Here is a 12,903-nt window from a genome sequence, read left to right on the forward strand (position 1 = left end):
AGCCCTGTCCCCCGGGTACACCGGGACCTCGGCCGGGGCGCTGGGTCACGCGCGGCACCAGCTGGTGCTCGCTGTCCCCACTCTGCCCCCTGCTCCCACAGCCCTGGGCAGTGCCTCGGGATAGGGGTGGTGAAGGGAAATGCAGGAGGGGCGTGCTGGGCCCTGCCCTGCCCGTGCTGGGCTCTGGATGAATCAAGGATGGAGATGCAGGTAGTCGTGGTCCTTGGTGCTGAGCCCCTTGTCCACACGCTCCCCTCGTTCAGCCAGCCCCCTGGTGTCTGCTACTTCTGGGTCACAACAGAGATGTGTGGGCACGAAGAGGGTTTGTTAGAACTCCACAGACTTCTCCAAGAGGAAGGTGGTCAGCTGAAATTTCCATTCCTCCTTTGCTTCTGGCAAAGGCAGACTCAAGGGCATAGGGGAGAAGTTGGGATTTTAGTGCATGTTCTTAGTCAGAGCTCAAGGAAGAGGGTACAAACAGCCCTAGAAATGCAGGAAAGAGCAACCTGGGTGGCCTTGCACCTCTCCAGAGCATGGCCTGCTGCCCGGAGAGCAGGGCAAGAGGACCCAGGGTTTCCTTCTTCACCTGGAGAGGCACCTGACCCTGTGACATTGCCCTGCATTGCAAATGGCATCTCAGCAGAGATGGCTGATGAACATCCTCCTTCAATCACATCAAGAACATCCTCCCTCAACCACAAGAACATAAGCACACAGGACAAAGAGTGAAATGGCGTGGATGAGGGGGGCTGTGAGCACCCAGGAGCAGCCCCATATGCAACACACCCCCTGTCTGCCACCAGACAGCTCATGTGAGACTCCATGCAGTGCCCACCAAGCCCACGAGGGCTCTTCCCATTGCCCCCTGCCCCTTGGGAGATGCCCACGCTCGAGCTGGTGACCAAACGTAGAGATGTGCACCAATACTCATCAGAGTTTTATGTAGTTTCAGAAATACTGAATTCCTGGGCCCCAACTTCCCTGCCTCAGATTTCCATTCGGCACCAGGGTTTGCTGGTAACTTCTGTTGCAAGGCTGAGCACAAGTTACATTATAAAATCTAACCGCGGGCTGTTTCCTTAATTGATTTCTTTTGTTTCATTCTATTCCTCAAAGATTTGTCAACATTAATTTTTATATGCTTAACACTTTGCAAATACTGGCCAACTTTTTAAAATTAATGACTTGAGATGGAGATTGAATACCTTCCCTCCCCTGCAACTGCAGCGGGGAACTAACACAGGGTGATAGTAAAACATGTTATCAGCATTTAATTTGTGAAAGAGGAGTTATTAAAAAGTGAATCTGCCAGCAGCCATTGGCAGCTGGATGGAGCTGCTGAACGTTACTCTTGCTGTTATTTCTATTTGCATTTCCCAAACAAAAAGTCCCACGTTTCCCACAGTAAGGGTTTCAGCCAAAGGTAGAAGATCTGTGGGTTTCCTGGGGTTCAGGTCAACCAATCAGCAACAACACTCGTAGTAAATTCCTGGGAAAAGTAATGTTTTGATATAGGGTGAGTTCCTGAGGGCTGTGCCCTCTAATGAGGCAGAGCGTGTCAGCCTGCGATAAAATCAGACAATCCCAGATTGGTTTGGGTGGGAAGGGTACTTAAATCTCATGCAGTCCCATACCGTGCCATGGGCAGGGACACCTCCCAACGGCCCAGGTTGTTCCAAGCCCCATCCAACCTGCCCTTCAACACTGCCAAGGATGGGGCAGCCACAGCTTCTCTGGGCAACCTGGGCCAGGGTCTCACCACCCTGACAGCAAATAATTTTTCCCTCAGATCTCATCTCCATCTCCCTTCTTGCAGCTTGAAACCCTTCCCCTCATCCCATCCCTCCCTGCCCTTGTCCCAAGCCCCTCCCCAGCTTTCCTGGAGCCCCTTCAGGCACTGGAAGGTGCTCTCAGCTCTCCCTGGAGCCTTCTCTTCTCCAGGCTGAACACCCCAACTCTCCCAGCATGTCTCCAGAGCAGAGCTGCCCCAGCCCTCCCATCATCTCCGTGGCCTCCTCTGGACTCGCTCCAACAGCTCTGTGTCCTTCTTGTCTTGGGGACCCAGCCCTGCAGGGGGGTCTCACCAGAGCAGAGCAGAGGGGGACAATCCCCCTGCCGGTCACACTGCTGGGGATGCAGTGATAAAGCATCAGCAACACGAGCCAACAGAACAGGTGCCAGGTCCTCCTCAGAGCCTTCTCACCCAGAGCGCAGGGGTGTGATGTAAGGAGCACAGAACGTGGCTGTCAGAACCACTCCAAAAAGAGTTTTTTGAGATAGCTGATATTAAAGTGCAATTACAGGTTAAATAACAAATTGGCTTCCTGCCTAACACAGAGGAACACACTGTGACAATCAGATAATGCTGGAATTAAACAAGATGGCAACAGCTACTGCGGAAGGAGTCGGAGCAAGGAGCCTGTGCTGTGAGTGATGCCTTTGTCCTGGGCAGGTGGATGGGGCTGGTGGGCCTCTGCCATCCCCCAGCCACTCCAACTCAAAACCACGAGGACCTTTGAAGCCCTACGCCAAATAGCACGGCACAACATCCAGAAAAAAAGGCTCCTCTCTGCCCATCAAGCCCAAGCTCTCGCGCAGCAGAGATCCCGGCTGTCACCAAGGAAACCAGAGATTGCTGGAGCCATCTCGAGCCTCTGCCTGCCAGCCCCTGTGCTGCAGCAGTCAGTGGGAACTCCATCAGCCTCTGATGGCTGCTCCTTGAGACAGGGCCACCATTCCATCCCCAGCACGTGCCACACAACACCTGACAGAGCAACCTCCTCTGCAGCAGCAGTTCTCCACTGTCTCACATGTGCCCGCAGTGACTCAGCCCAACACTTCACCCTCTGGGTCTGCACACCCCGTGATGGGTTTGAATGAGTTGTTACTGCTCAGGAAGGAGCTCCCAGGGCCATCATGGTGACTTCTGCCCAGCCATGCACATGTGATGCTGGAGAGGGGCAGATGAACATCTCGGTGCCATGGACTTGTGGTTACTCACCTTGAGCTCTGTGTCTGCTCCAGTTCCTCTGGCACTGAAGGGACTTGGAAAAGGTGCAGGGAAAGATGGCAGCTGTAAGTGGCAGATTCTCTGCCCAGCTTGCAGTGGGGTGCAAGCAGGGGTGGCAAGTCCATGGGGTGGGTGAGAGAGCCGATGGGATGGGACAGGACTTCCCAGCCTGGAAAAGAGACAAGGAATGGTTAGGAAGGAGGTCTCCAAAGCTCTGAATGTATGGAGATGGCAGAGATGAGCAATTAACCCATGATGGCAAACAGGGACATCTCTCCACTTCATCCTGAAAGGTTTAACTCTAGTTCTTCACCCTCAAGGTGGAAACTCCTAACGGCTGGTGCAGCACAGCCACCATTCTCCTCCACTGTCCTTCACCTCACCTGGAGAAATATCAGCAAGACCACCCGCCCCAAAGCACAGACTCTTGCAGGTCCTGCAGTGGCTTTAGCATTGCTGAAGAGCAGCAGGATCACCTATTGTCTAGAAATCTCACTGCAAGTGTCGGTTTGAGAAGCTGCCGAGGTGAGAGGCTGGTGGAGCCTCCTCAGGCCTGGCTCAGGAGATGGTTGAGGTGGTTTAGTCCCCACCTCCACCGAGCCCTTGGCCAGAGCACCCCTCAGAAGGTGGGCAGGGCTGGGGTGAGGAGCTCTTGCTGGGCTCCACACCAGCAATCTGGTGAAAAACGAGCTGCTCTCGCCCGCACCGTCACTGGGTTCATCGGCTCCCGTTTTGGGAGCACCAGGGAGGCAGCAGAAGCAGAATCCTTGGGCACAGCTAGTTCTCAGTGATATAATTCTCTTTAATCTTTTAAGCATTTGACAGTATTTGCTTGAAAGAAGGAGCAACAAGTACATAATTATTGCACTAATTAAGCTGCCAAAACACAAGCATGCTGCAAGAGCACCTTTGAAACAGTGAGCTCTCGATTCATTAGCATCTGCTGTAAGCTTATTAATCACCTAACAGGCAATTAGCAAGCTGTTACTGTTTGAGACTAGTATGTAAATAAATTCTTGGGTTAATTTCTTCCTCTGATAATAAAGAAAACATTATGAAAATTAGCTAAGCGACAATGTAAATGATCTCGACTGTTAATTATACGATGGCGTTACGCACGCGGCCGCCGCGCACCAGAGAAGGGACGTGCCGCTGCCTCCGCTGCTGCTCGGAAAACAACCTGTCGGCACAGGTACCGGGGGGGTCCCGCCGAGGGGGGCCGTGGGGCTGTCTCTGCGGCCGAGGCGGCACCATTGGCCGGTCGGTGCTTCCCCCGGCCCCTGCCGGCAGCTCCAGCCCTGCCCCTTCCCGCAGGGCACCCATCCCCCAGAGCCACCGATCCCCCAAAGCTACTGATGCCCCAGAGCCACTGATCCCCCAAAGCTACTGATGCCCCAGAGCCACCGATCCCCCAGAGCCATTGATCCCCCAAAGCCCTCAATCCATGGGGACTGCATCCACCAGATGTGCAGAGATGTGGGCAGAGGTGTGGGCAGGCAGAGGTGCTGCTGGAGGCATGAACAGGCAAAGGTGCAGGCAGAGGTGCAGGCAGAGGTGCAGGCAGAGGCATAGAGAGGCAAAGGTGCAGCCAGATGTGCAGGCAGAGGTGCAGGCAGGCACACCAGAGACACTCACAGTTAGGCTGGCCCTGGGGCTGCACATCCATGGAGATGAAAATTAATAAAATTAACTAAACCAGCACTGACCGTGTTGGGGGGAGTGGAAAGGACATTTCCATGTCACCTTCCATTGACAAAGCTCTGCTCTGAGCTTGGCTCTACAGCCTCCTGTGCCCAAAAACCCTCCCAGCTCCTCTCAACATGCTCCAGCGAAGCAGAAAACCAATTACAGTGCAGTGCAAGCCTGGTGGAGTGAGGAATTACCAGCAGCAGAGGTTACTTAATAATCTTATTAATTTAAACTATTTTATCACCATCTTTTGCCCCATAATGATGCGTACAAAATGCACAGAGAATATTTCACAATTAAACAAAAGATGAAGATTAAGGACAAGACGAAGTACTTCCATGCGGCTCTGGGAAGGAGTGCTGCAGCCCGGGGCAGCCCTGGAGCTCCTGGGAGCTCCAGGCACCAACACTGACAGAGGCTCCCTGCTCTGCAGAGAGGCTGCTGTGCTGGGCTGGGCAACATGAGTGTCCTGGCAGGGTCACCAAGCCTTGGTGGTGCCACCCAGAGGGATCTGGACAGGCTGGAGAGGTGGGTCCGAGGTCAAGTGCAAGGTCCTGCCCACGGGTGGAGGCAATGCCCAGCACAGACACAGGCTGGGCAGAGAGGGTTTGGAGCAGCCCTGAGGAGAGGGACTTGGGGTGTTGGGTGCTGAGAAGCTCACCATGAGCCAGCAACGTGCTGGAGCCCAGAAACTGACTCTGTCCTGGGCTGCATCCAGCAGCATGACCAGCAGGGCAAAAGAGGGGATTGTCCCCCTCTGCTCTACTCTGGCCACCCCTGCTGGCCTTTCTTCCACTGTTAGATCCTGGAGGAGAGAAGGGAAAGAAAAAAAAAAAAGCCCCCACCCCGAAAAAAAAAGCCCAATGCCTTGATTTCTGAGCTTGCTGGAACTTGAAATCAAAACCTGTAAGCACTGTTGTTCCAAAATATCATTTTCCATTTCCAGAAGCAAGTGCTGGAGCTTTAGAACAACTGCACAAAACCAAGAAGACAAGGAGGGAATGGCTTGTAAATGGCTTTTTAGTACAAACTGTCTTTCAGTTTTATGGGCGATGGCTGGAGATCCCTTTGGAGCGATGTGCTAAGAGGTTATTTTGGATCCAGCTTAGAGACTGCAGCAGTTTGGCCCATTAAAAAGTAAATTTTTCATGTCAAGAAACAATCTCTGGCAGATGGAGTGCTCATCTGTGAAAAAGGGAAAAAAAAAACCATAAGTAGGTCAGGAAAGCAGCGTGTGGCTCAGAGCACTGGGGGGCAGAGCTCCTCAGGAGGCTGCTCATCTTGCACCACAGAATCATGGAATCCCAGGCTGGTTTGGGTGGGACGGGACTTTCAAGACCACCCAGTCCCTAACCCCTGCCATGGGCAGGGACACCTCCCACCAGACCAAGCTGCTCCAAGCCCCATCCAACCTGCCCTTCAACACTGCCAGGGATGGGGCAGCCACAGCTTCCCTGGGCAACCTGGGCCAGGCTCTCACCACCCTCACAGCCCAGAATTTCTCCCTCACATCTCAGCTCCAGCTCCCTCTTCCATCTGGAAACCCTTCCCCCTGCTCCCATCCCTCCCTGCCCTTGTCCCAAGTCCCTCCCCAGCTTTCCTGGAGCCCCTTCAGGCACTGGAAGGTGCTCTAAGGTCTCCCTGGAGCCTTCTCTTCTCCAGGCTGAATGCCCTCTCTTCTCCAGGCTGAATGTCCCAAACTCTCCCAGCCCATGGGGTCCCTTCTCCAGGTCCCCACACTGAGGGCAGCCGGTCAGAGCCGCCTTTCCCGTGTTTCCGAGCAGCCGCCTCCACCCGACAGGGACTCGTGGCAGCTGCCAGACCCTGCTGGCAGCCACAGATCCCAGCCCACCACAAGACCAAAGCGTTTGTGGTTGCTCAGCCTGAATCCCATCAAGGTCTCAGCCTCCAACTAGCAATTTCGCTGGCTGCTGCTGCTGCCTGCTGCACCAGATGTTTCTGGAAGGGCCCAGGGACAGATGTGCCTTCAGTCTCAACTGAAAACAAGAAAAAGTTGCTGTTCCCCTCCATAAATCCCAGCTTTCCTTGGCTCAGTTTGATCCCAGACAGCTCCTCTCCAGCCGTTAGTTGGTTTTGCCTGTTTTTTCCCTCTGTTCAAACACAGATAACAGCACCAGGAGCTCTGGGTGGGGTTGAGCAGGATGCCGCCGGCATCCCCGCACATCACCTGCCTTACAGAGACACAGCTCGTGGCAGAGGGTGCTCTTTGCTTTGCATTCACCTCCACTGAAATAACACATTTAAATAAAAAAGCCCTGGTAAAGCTGGGGTTGTTTTTCACAGCTGTTGCTACAGAAATTCTAATTCTGGGCAACCCCAGGGAAGAGCCACGGCAGTTGCAATCAGAAGCAGTTGACAGTTGTAACCAAAAGCAAAACTCAAAACCTGCAACTGTTCACTTAAAGGGTGCTAAGTAGATATTTTTTTTAATGAAAATTCTAGATTTTTAAATTATTTTTTTTCCTTTTGGAAAACTCTCCCACGCAGCACTGGTATTTCAGGAGCCTCAGGGCTCAGCAATGACAAACCCTGCACTGAGGTGCAGCGCCGTGGCAGCCCCAGCCTGCTGACCCAGCCCCTCAGCATTTTACACAGGAGTGTTTTTGCTGCTCACTGTGGCCTTCAATTTCCATCAAGTTTCTGCAGGGTGGCCCCACCCTAGCCTGTCAGAGGCCTCACACAACCCCTCTGCTCCCCACGGGCTTGAGTGCCAGCAAGGATACCTTGGCCGTGGGTGCTGGGTGAGGGGACAGCCTGCATGAGGGTGGGCTCAGGGAGCTCAAGCTCCTGCACCCCTCCTGTTCCTTTGTGGCCTCCCCACCCCCAAAGGTGAAATAACACTGTGTAGATCTCTCCTATTTGCACAAACCCTTCCAGAAACAAACAAATTTTCCAACAGAGATATCATAAAAAGCTGAGGTTTAACCTTCCCAGGTGCTCTCATTACCTGTTGCTATGATTATCTCTTACAGCTGTAACTAAATGTGAAAACAAATTTGCAGTGAAATGTTTTCTTTGGCACAAATTGAATTTGAGGGCATTTTCCTTGGCAGGAAAGGGAAAGTTTTTGGTTCCTGACACCTTGAAGAGGGGTGGTCCCTTTGCCTTCCACCCTGCCCTGCCAAAGCTGGCTGATCGATGCACAGCTCCTTCAAGGGGTTTCCTACACCCAGTTTTGCCTTGGAAATCTCCTTTAAAAAATGTGATTTTATACCCTCCGAAGTCTCTAAACATGCTGTCAGCAAGCAGGGTGTCAGAGTGAGAAGGCTCAGCCCACACGAGGTGCCTGCTGGCCCTGCTCACACACACAGCCTGGGTGGCAGCGCTGCCAGGGGTTCAGCCCCGGGGATATCGATCCCTGCAGTGTTTTGGGAGGGCAGCCAAGGAAAACTGTTTGTCCCGGCTGAGCAAGGGACCCGTTTGGAACAGATCAAGCGACGAGGAAAAATTCCTGCGCTGGCAGCGGTAAAACTTCCATCCCCTCCGCCTGTCCCGAACGTCACTGCGGCTGGTGACACCGTCTGCGGGCAGGAGGGCGCTGGGCAGAGGCTGCAAAGGGAGCCGGGCCGGGAGCATCGATCGGGGAAGATGTTCCTGGTGGTGTCACTGCTGACCTTGTCCCCAGGCTCTTCCAGAGAGACAAAGGTCCGACCAAAGCAAAGAGCTCCCTAACGACTGGAGGTGCTCGCAGCCCAACCCGGGCAGGACGCAAATATCCCGACAGAACAAATAAACCCCGGTGGCACAGGGGGGTGGGTGGATCCTTCCGAGGCTTCCAGCACTTGGGTCCAGCCCTGCAGCTGGTGGGGATGGAGGCAGGGAGCAGGTTTCACAGAATCACAGCATGGTTGGGGCTGGAAGGGGATCTCTGGAGACCATCTCGTCCAACACAAGAAGGACACGGAGCTGCTGGAGTGAGTCCATCCAGAGGAGGCCACGGAGATGACGGCGGGAGGGGACACGGGGTGCGCTGTCCCCCGTGTGTCCCGTGTCCCCTGTGTCCCCCGCGGGCCGGGCCCGGGTGCGTGCCCGGTCGCAACCACACGGTGGTAGGAGCGAACCTCGGTGGGACCGGCCCAGCCCCTGCTCAGACAGCCCCCCCTGTCACTCCCTGCCCTTGTCCCAGGTCCCTCCCCAGCTTTCCTGGAGCCCCTTCAGGCACTGGAAGGTGCTCTCAGGTCTCCCTGGAGCCTTCTCTTCTCCAGGCTCAACACCCCATCTCTCCCAGCCTGTCTCCAGAGCAGAGCTGCTCCAGCCCTGGGATTATCCTCATGGAATTTCAGGTTAGCCAAAGGTTAGGTGCCATTAGACATCCATAAGCTGATGTTATTGGCTTCAGGAACCCATCAGTCTTTGGTGAGATAATGAGGACCAGTCTCTGACATCTCTTGCAAGACCTACTGGATACACTCCGAGCTGCTCTAAGCTCCAGTTTTGATTTTTCAGGGCAGGCAGCTGACAACTTGAAAGGCACCACTCCTCGTCAGTTAGAAAATAGTCCTGACTGCCCAAAAGCACCTGGCCTGGAGCAGGGATGCTGCCCACCCTCCTGGGCTCTGCAGGTTCCTCCAGTCACAGCTGAGCATCACTCAAGCAGAGGCACGGGGCAGGTCTGGGGATTCCACAGGGCTGCTTGTGGGATGAGAGGTCAAGTCCAGGTTCCCACCACCTTCCTGGGGCTGTTAAACTTCCAAGTCTCTTTGACAGTGATGGAGAAGGGTTTGCTCTCCTTTCCCCATCCCTGTGGATTTGTGCACAGGAGAGGCAGGCACAAACGTTTCAGGGATGAAACTCTCTCAGGCTGCTGAAGAAAGAAAGATTTTTCCTCAAAACCAAGTGTTTCCACTGGACAGCTGGAGCTATTCTGGAGCCCCCCTGGGCCAGGAGGCAGAGCACAAGGCCCCTCATGGTCGGGGCTCTCCGGGCAGAGCCAGCAGCAGCTTTCTCTGCTCCTGATCTCCATGTACACCTTAAATCCAGGCAGAGAAAGAAAAAATACTCTGTCACAGTGTCTCCTTAGGGACCCTAGCTCAGAAGCCCCAGACACTGCCCGGCATGGAGATGGAGTGCAGGAACACAGATGATGGTGCATAACCCGAGAGGGACTGAATGTTTTCAGCAAATTACCTCTGTTATGAGCCTGGCCATAAAAATCACCTCACCAGTGAATTCAGCTTTTCTCCTCTCCATGCCCAATCAATTAGCACATGAGTAATACCAGGCCCATTAGGGCAAACTGATGCCGGGGGAGTTATGTCATCTGCCATAGAAATGATTGCTTAATATACCAGTTGGCTCCAAGGAACTCTTACCCGTTGCACAACCCCCTGAAATCGATAGCAACAGTCAAACTATATTGTTTCAAACAAGAATACTGCTGGGGAGCTAAGTAAGCTCAATAGCAGCATTTGTGATCTCAGACACTTACTGGGCTATAAATAATACAGAGGAACAACAACAACCGGGGGTGTTTCTAACCAGGAGAGACAGCTGGTTCAACTCATTACAGAAGGACAAACGTGTCCGTGCAAGGAGTAGGCAGAGCAACTTCTGCAGGACCCCATCATCCTGGGGAGCCCCTGGAAGGTAACCTCTGGTGCACCAAGACCCTGCCTGATTTCACTGGGCTGTTGCATTTATGCTGGAAGAGAAAGACACCGTTCCCATTGCTTTAAAAATTACTTACCAAAGCAGAAAGCAGTTGCCAGGCCCTGGCCCAGGCTGCCCAGGGCAGGGGTGGAGTCCCCATCCCTGGAGGGGTTTCAAAGCCCTGTAGATGTGGTGCTGAGGGACATGGGTTAGTGGTGGCCTTGGCAGGGCTGGGTGAACAGTTGGACTCAATGACCTTCAAGGTCTTTTCCAACCCCAAAAATGTGATGATTCTATTATTCTAAATAGCAATGAATAAGTTTGAACTTGAGGACTCAACACAGTGTCACTCTTGGTACTCTATAGGCAGCTCTAGCAAACGCCCCCCCAACTCCTGTTCCCATTACCTCTTCCCATTTCCAGGAGAGATGTCCACCCACCTTCAGGAGGAAGGCAGAAAAGTCCAGAGGAAAGGTTGGGAGCTGGATGGGGTTGGACCTGAAGCCAGTGCCCCCCCAAGGCATCACCACCGGCCATCCAATAGGAGCAGGAGACACAGACCACACCGGAGAGATGTTTCACTGTGTGTAAAGAAATACCGAAAAGCAGCAGCAGCAGAAGCTTCTCTGCCTTGCCCTGGGGATGGGGCTTCACATTCTCAGTGCGGGACAAAGAACTCTTGATATTAGCTTGGCCAGAGGATTTGAGTAGGATTGGCCTTGGCTAACAAACTGTGATCAAAGCTAATCTCTGATTAGCTATACTGAGGAGATTTAATTTAGTTTAAAGCCTTACCTGAAATGCAGAGCTGGGTATTATTGCGTGTCTGACTGAGGCTGCTGTTGTACAGCTGAAGTATTTATAGTGGAATTAAAACCTCTCTGAAAGCAATCACCCAAGGAAGCAGGAAAATTGATTGCAGTGTTACTGATTCCAAACATGCAAAAATCATGAGTCAGTCCCCAAAATGTCACAAGATTTTAAAATGTAATCTATTTTGTCTTCTTTTTTTCTTTTTTCTTTTTTCGTTTGAGAGACTAGCCCTCATATTTTCAAGCCATGAAATCTGACTCTCTTTTAGGGAAGCTGCAGTTTTCACCTCACGCAGTTCCAGGAGTTGGAGGTTTAACAAAAGCCACTAATTATTTTGCTGCTCCCATGAGAGGGGCCGAGAGCAGCGGCCACAGCCCTGAGCCCCACAGGCAAACCCAGGCAGAGGCTGATGCCCTCGGTGCCACCCAGCCCTGTGCACAGCTCTGGGGCTGATCCCTTTCCAGGTGGTTCCAGGGACATTTCCAGAGAACCACAGCTCAGGAGAACATTTTCCCACCACTCAGAAAGCCTGCCCCAGTGCCGAGGGCTGGTGCAGAGCTCAGGGCACTCCCTCTGGAGCAGGCACGGATCCTGCCCTGCCAGCAGCATCCCAGCCCAGGGAGCCCTTCCCAAGGACTTGGCCCAGCCCTGAGCTCCCCCATCACTCCCATCCCTTGCCCCGTTCCAGGGCAGAGATGCTGGAGGGCTGCTCATGGCAGGATGACAAGTGGGTCTGGCCAGGGCCAGGGAAGGGGTGGAATGCTGCCCCCAGCCCTCTCCTGCTCCTCCACCTCCCCACAAACACTTGACTCCTCCTGCCTCTGCCTGCTCAGGCTCCTCTACTCCTGACAGTGACAAACCTCTCCCATTTCTCCCTCTCTTTTCCAGGCTGTGACATGTTTGTCTGCAGGGCATGAAGAAATGATGCTGAGGGTGGCAAAGGATCCCAGACAGGAGTGTGACCCCCAAGCTGGCACCAGAGCCCTAGGCCTGACCTTGGCAGGGAGCTGCAGCTGGCTGCCTGTGCCAGTGTCGCCCTGGGACGTGGCTTCCTGAAGATGACAAGGGTGGACAACCAGGGGAACCACTATATCCACTCCCAGACTCCTTTTGCTGTGTACATCAGAAACCACCCGTCTCCTGGGCTGCATCCCCAGCAGCGTGACCAGCAAGGACAGGGAGGGGATTGTCCCCTTCTGCTCTGGTGACACTCCCCTGCAGAGCTGGGTCCAGTTCTGGGGTCTCCAACACAAGAAGGACATGGAGCTGTTGGAGCAAGTCACCAAGAGGATTTCTGGGTCAGCTTGGCCAGGCTGCCAGGGGGTCCCAGCATGCTGGAAAGTGGGGAGGGGTGAGCACTAGCAAAGCAGACCTCTGCATACTTCATTTCCTTGGGAAATCAGAGTAAAGGGAAAAAAAATAACCGTAAGCTAACTAATTCCTGTTAGAAATGAGCTTCTCCTGCTCTCCTCATCTCCTGTGAGCGTTCGTGATTAGCTAATAAATGATTAATCGCGCCAAGAAAAGCCAGCTCCTTCATCTCCTGCTTTCATCCACCAGCCGCCTCCGGGGGATTTCAAATGTCAGGGGCAGATGAAACGGCCTCACCAGGACCCCAGGAGCCCCTCACCACCCGAATGCCCTGGGAGGAGAGGCCCATCCCTCCCCTGCACCTCCATCCTCCGCCTTCTCTCCTGCCAGCACATCCTCTGCCTCCCTTCCATGCTCCGTGAGTCACCAAGAGGGAGCCACAGGCTCTGATGCCACAGAAACCAGCAGGC

At 53.7% G+C, this 12,903-nt stretch overlaps 1 protein-coding gene across 1 annotated transcript in view; it reads right to left on the bottom strand.

Annotated features, from left to right (window-relative positions):
• Window positions 1-1,852: 1,852 nt before the first annotated feature.
• Window positions 1,853-12,903, bottom strand: part of LOC127388897 (uncharacterized) — a 29,020-nt gene continuing 17,969 nt past the window's right edge. Inside the window, exons 3-4 of the mRNA XM_051628871.1 lie at window positions 3,002-3,179; window positions 1,853-2,195 (exon numbers count right to left, since the gene is read on the bottom strand). Of these exons, the coding sequence (XP_051484831.1) occupies window positions 1,911-2,195; window positions 3,002-3,179 (463 nt within the window). The 3' untranslated portion in view covers window positions 1,853-1,910. The remainder of the gene's footprint in view (window positions 2,196-3,001; window positions 3,180-12,903) is intronic.

Source organism: Apus apus, chromosome 10 (genome assembly GCF_020740795.1).
Source record: "Apus apus isolate bApuApu2 chromosome 10, bApuApu2.pri.cur, whole genome shotgun sequence".
Lineage (NCBI taxonomy): Eukaryota > Metazoa > Chordata > Aves > Apodiformes > Apodidae > Apus > Apus apus.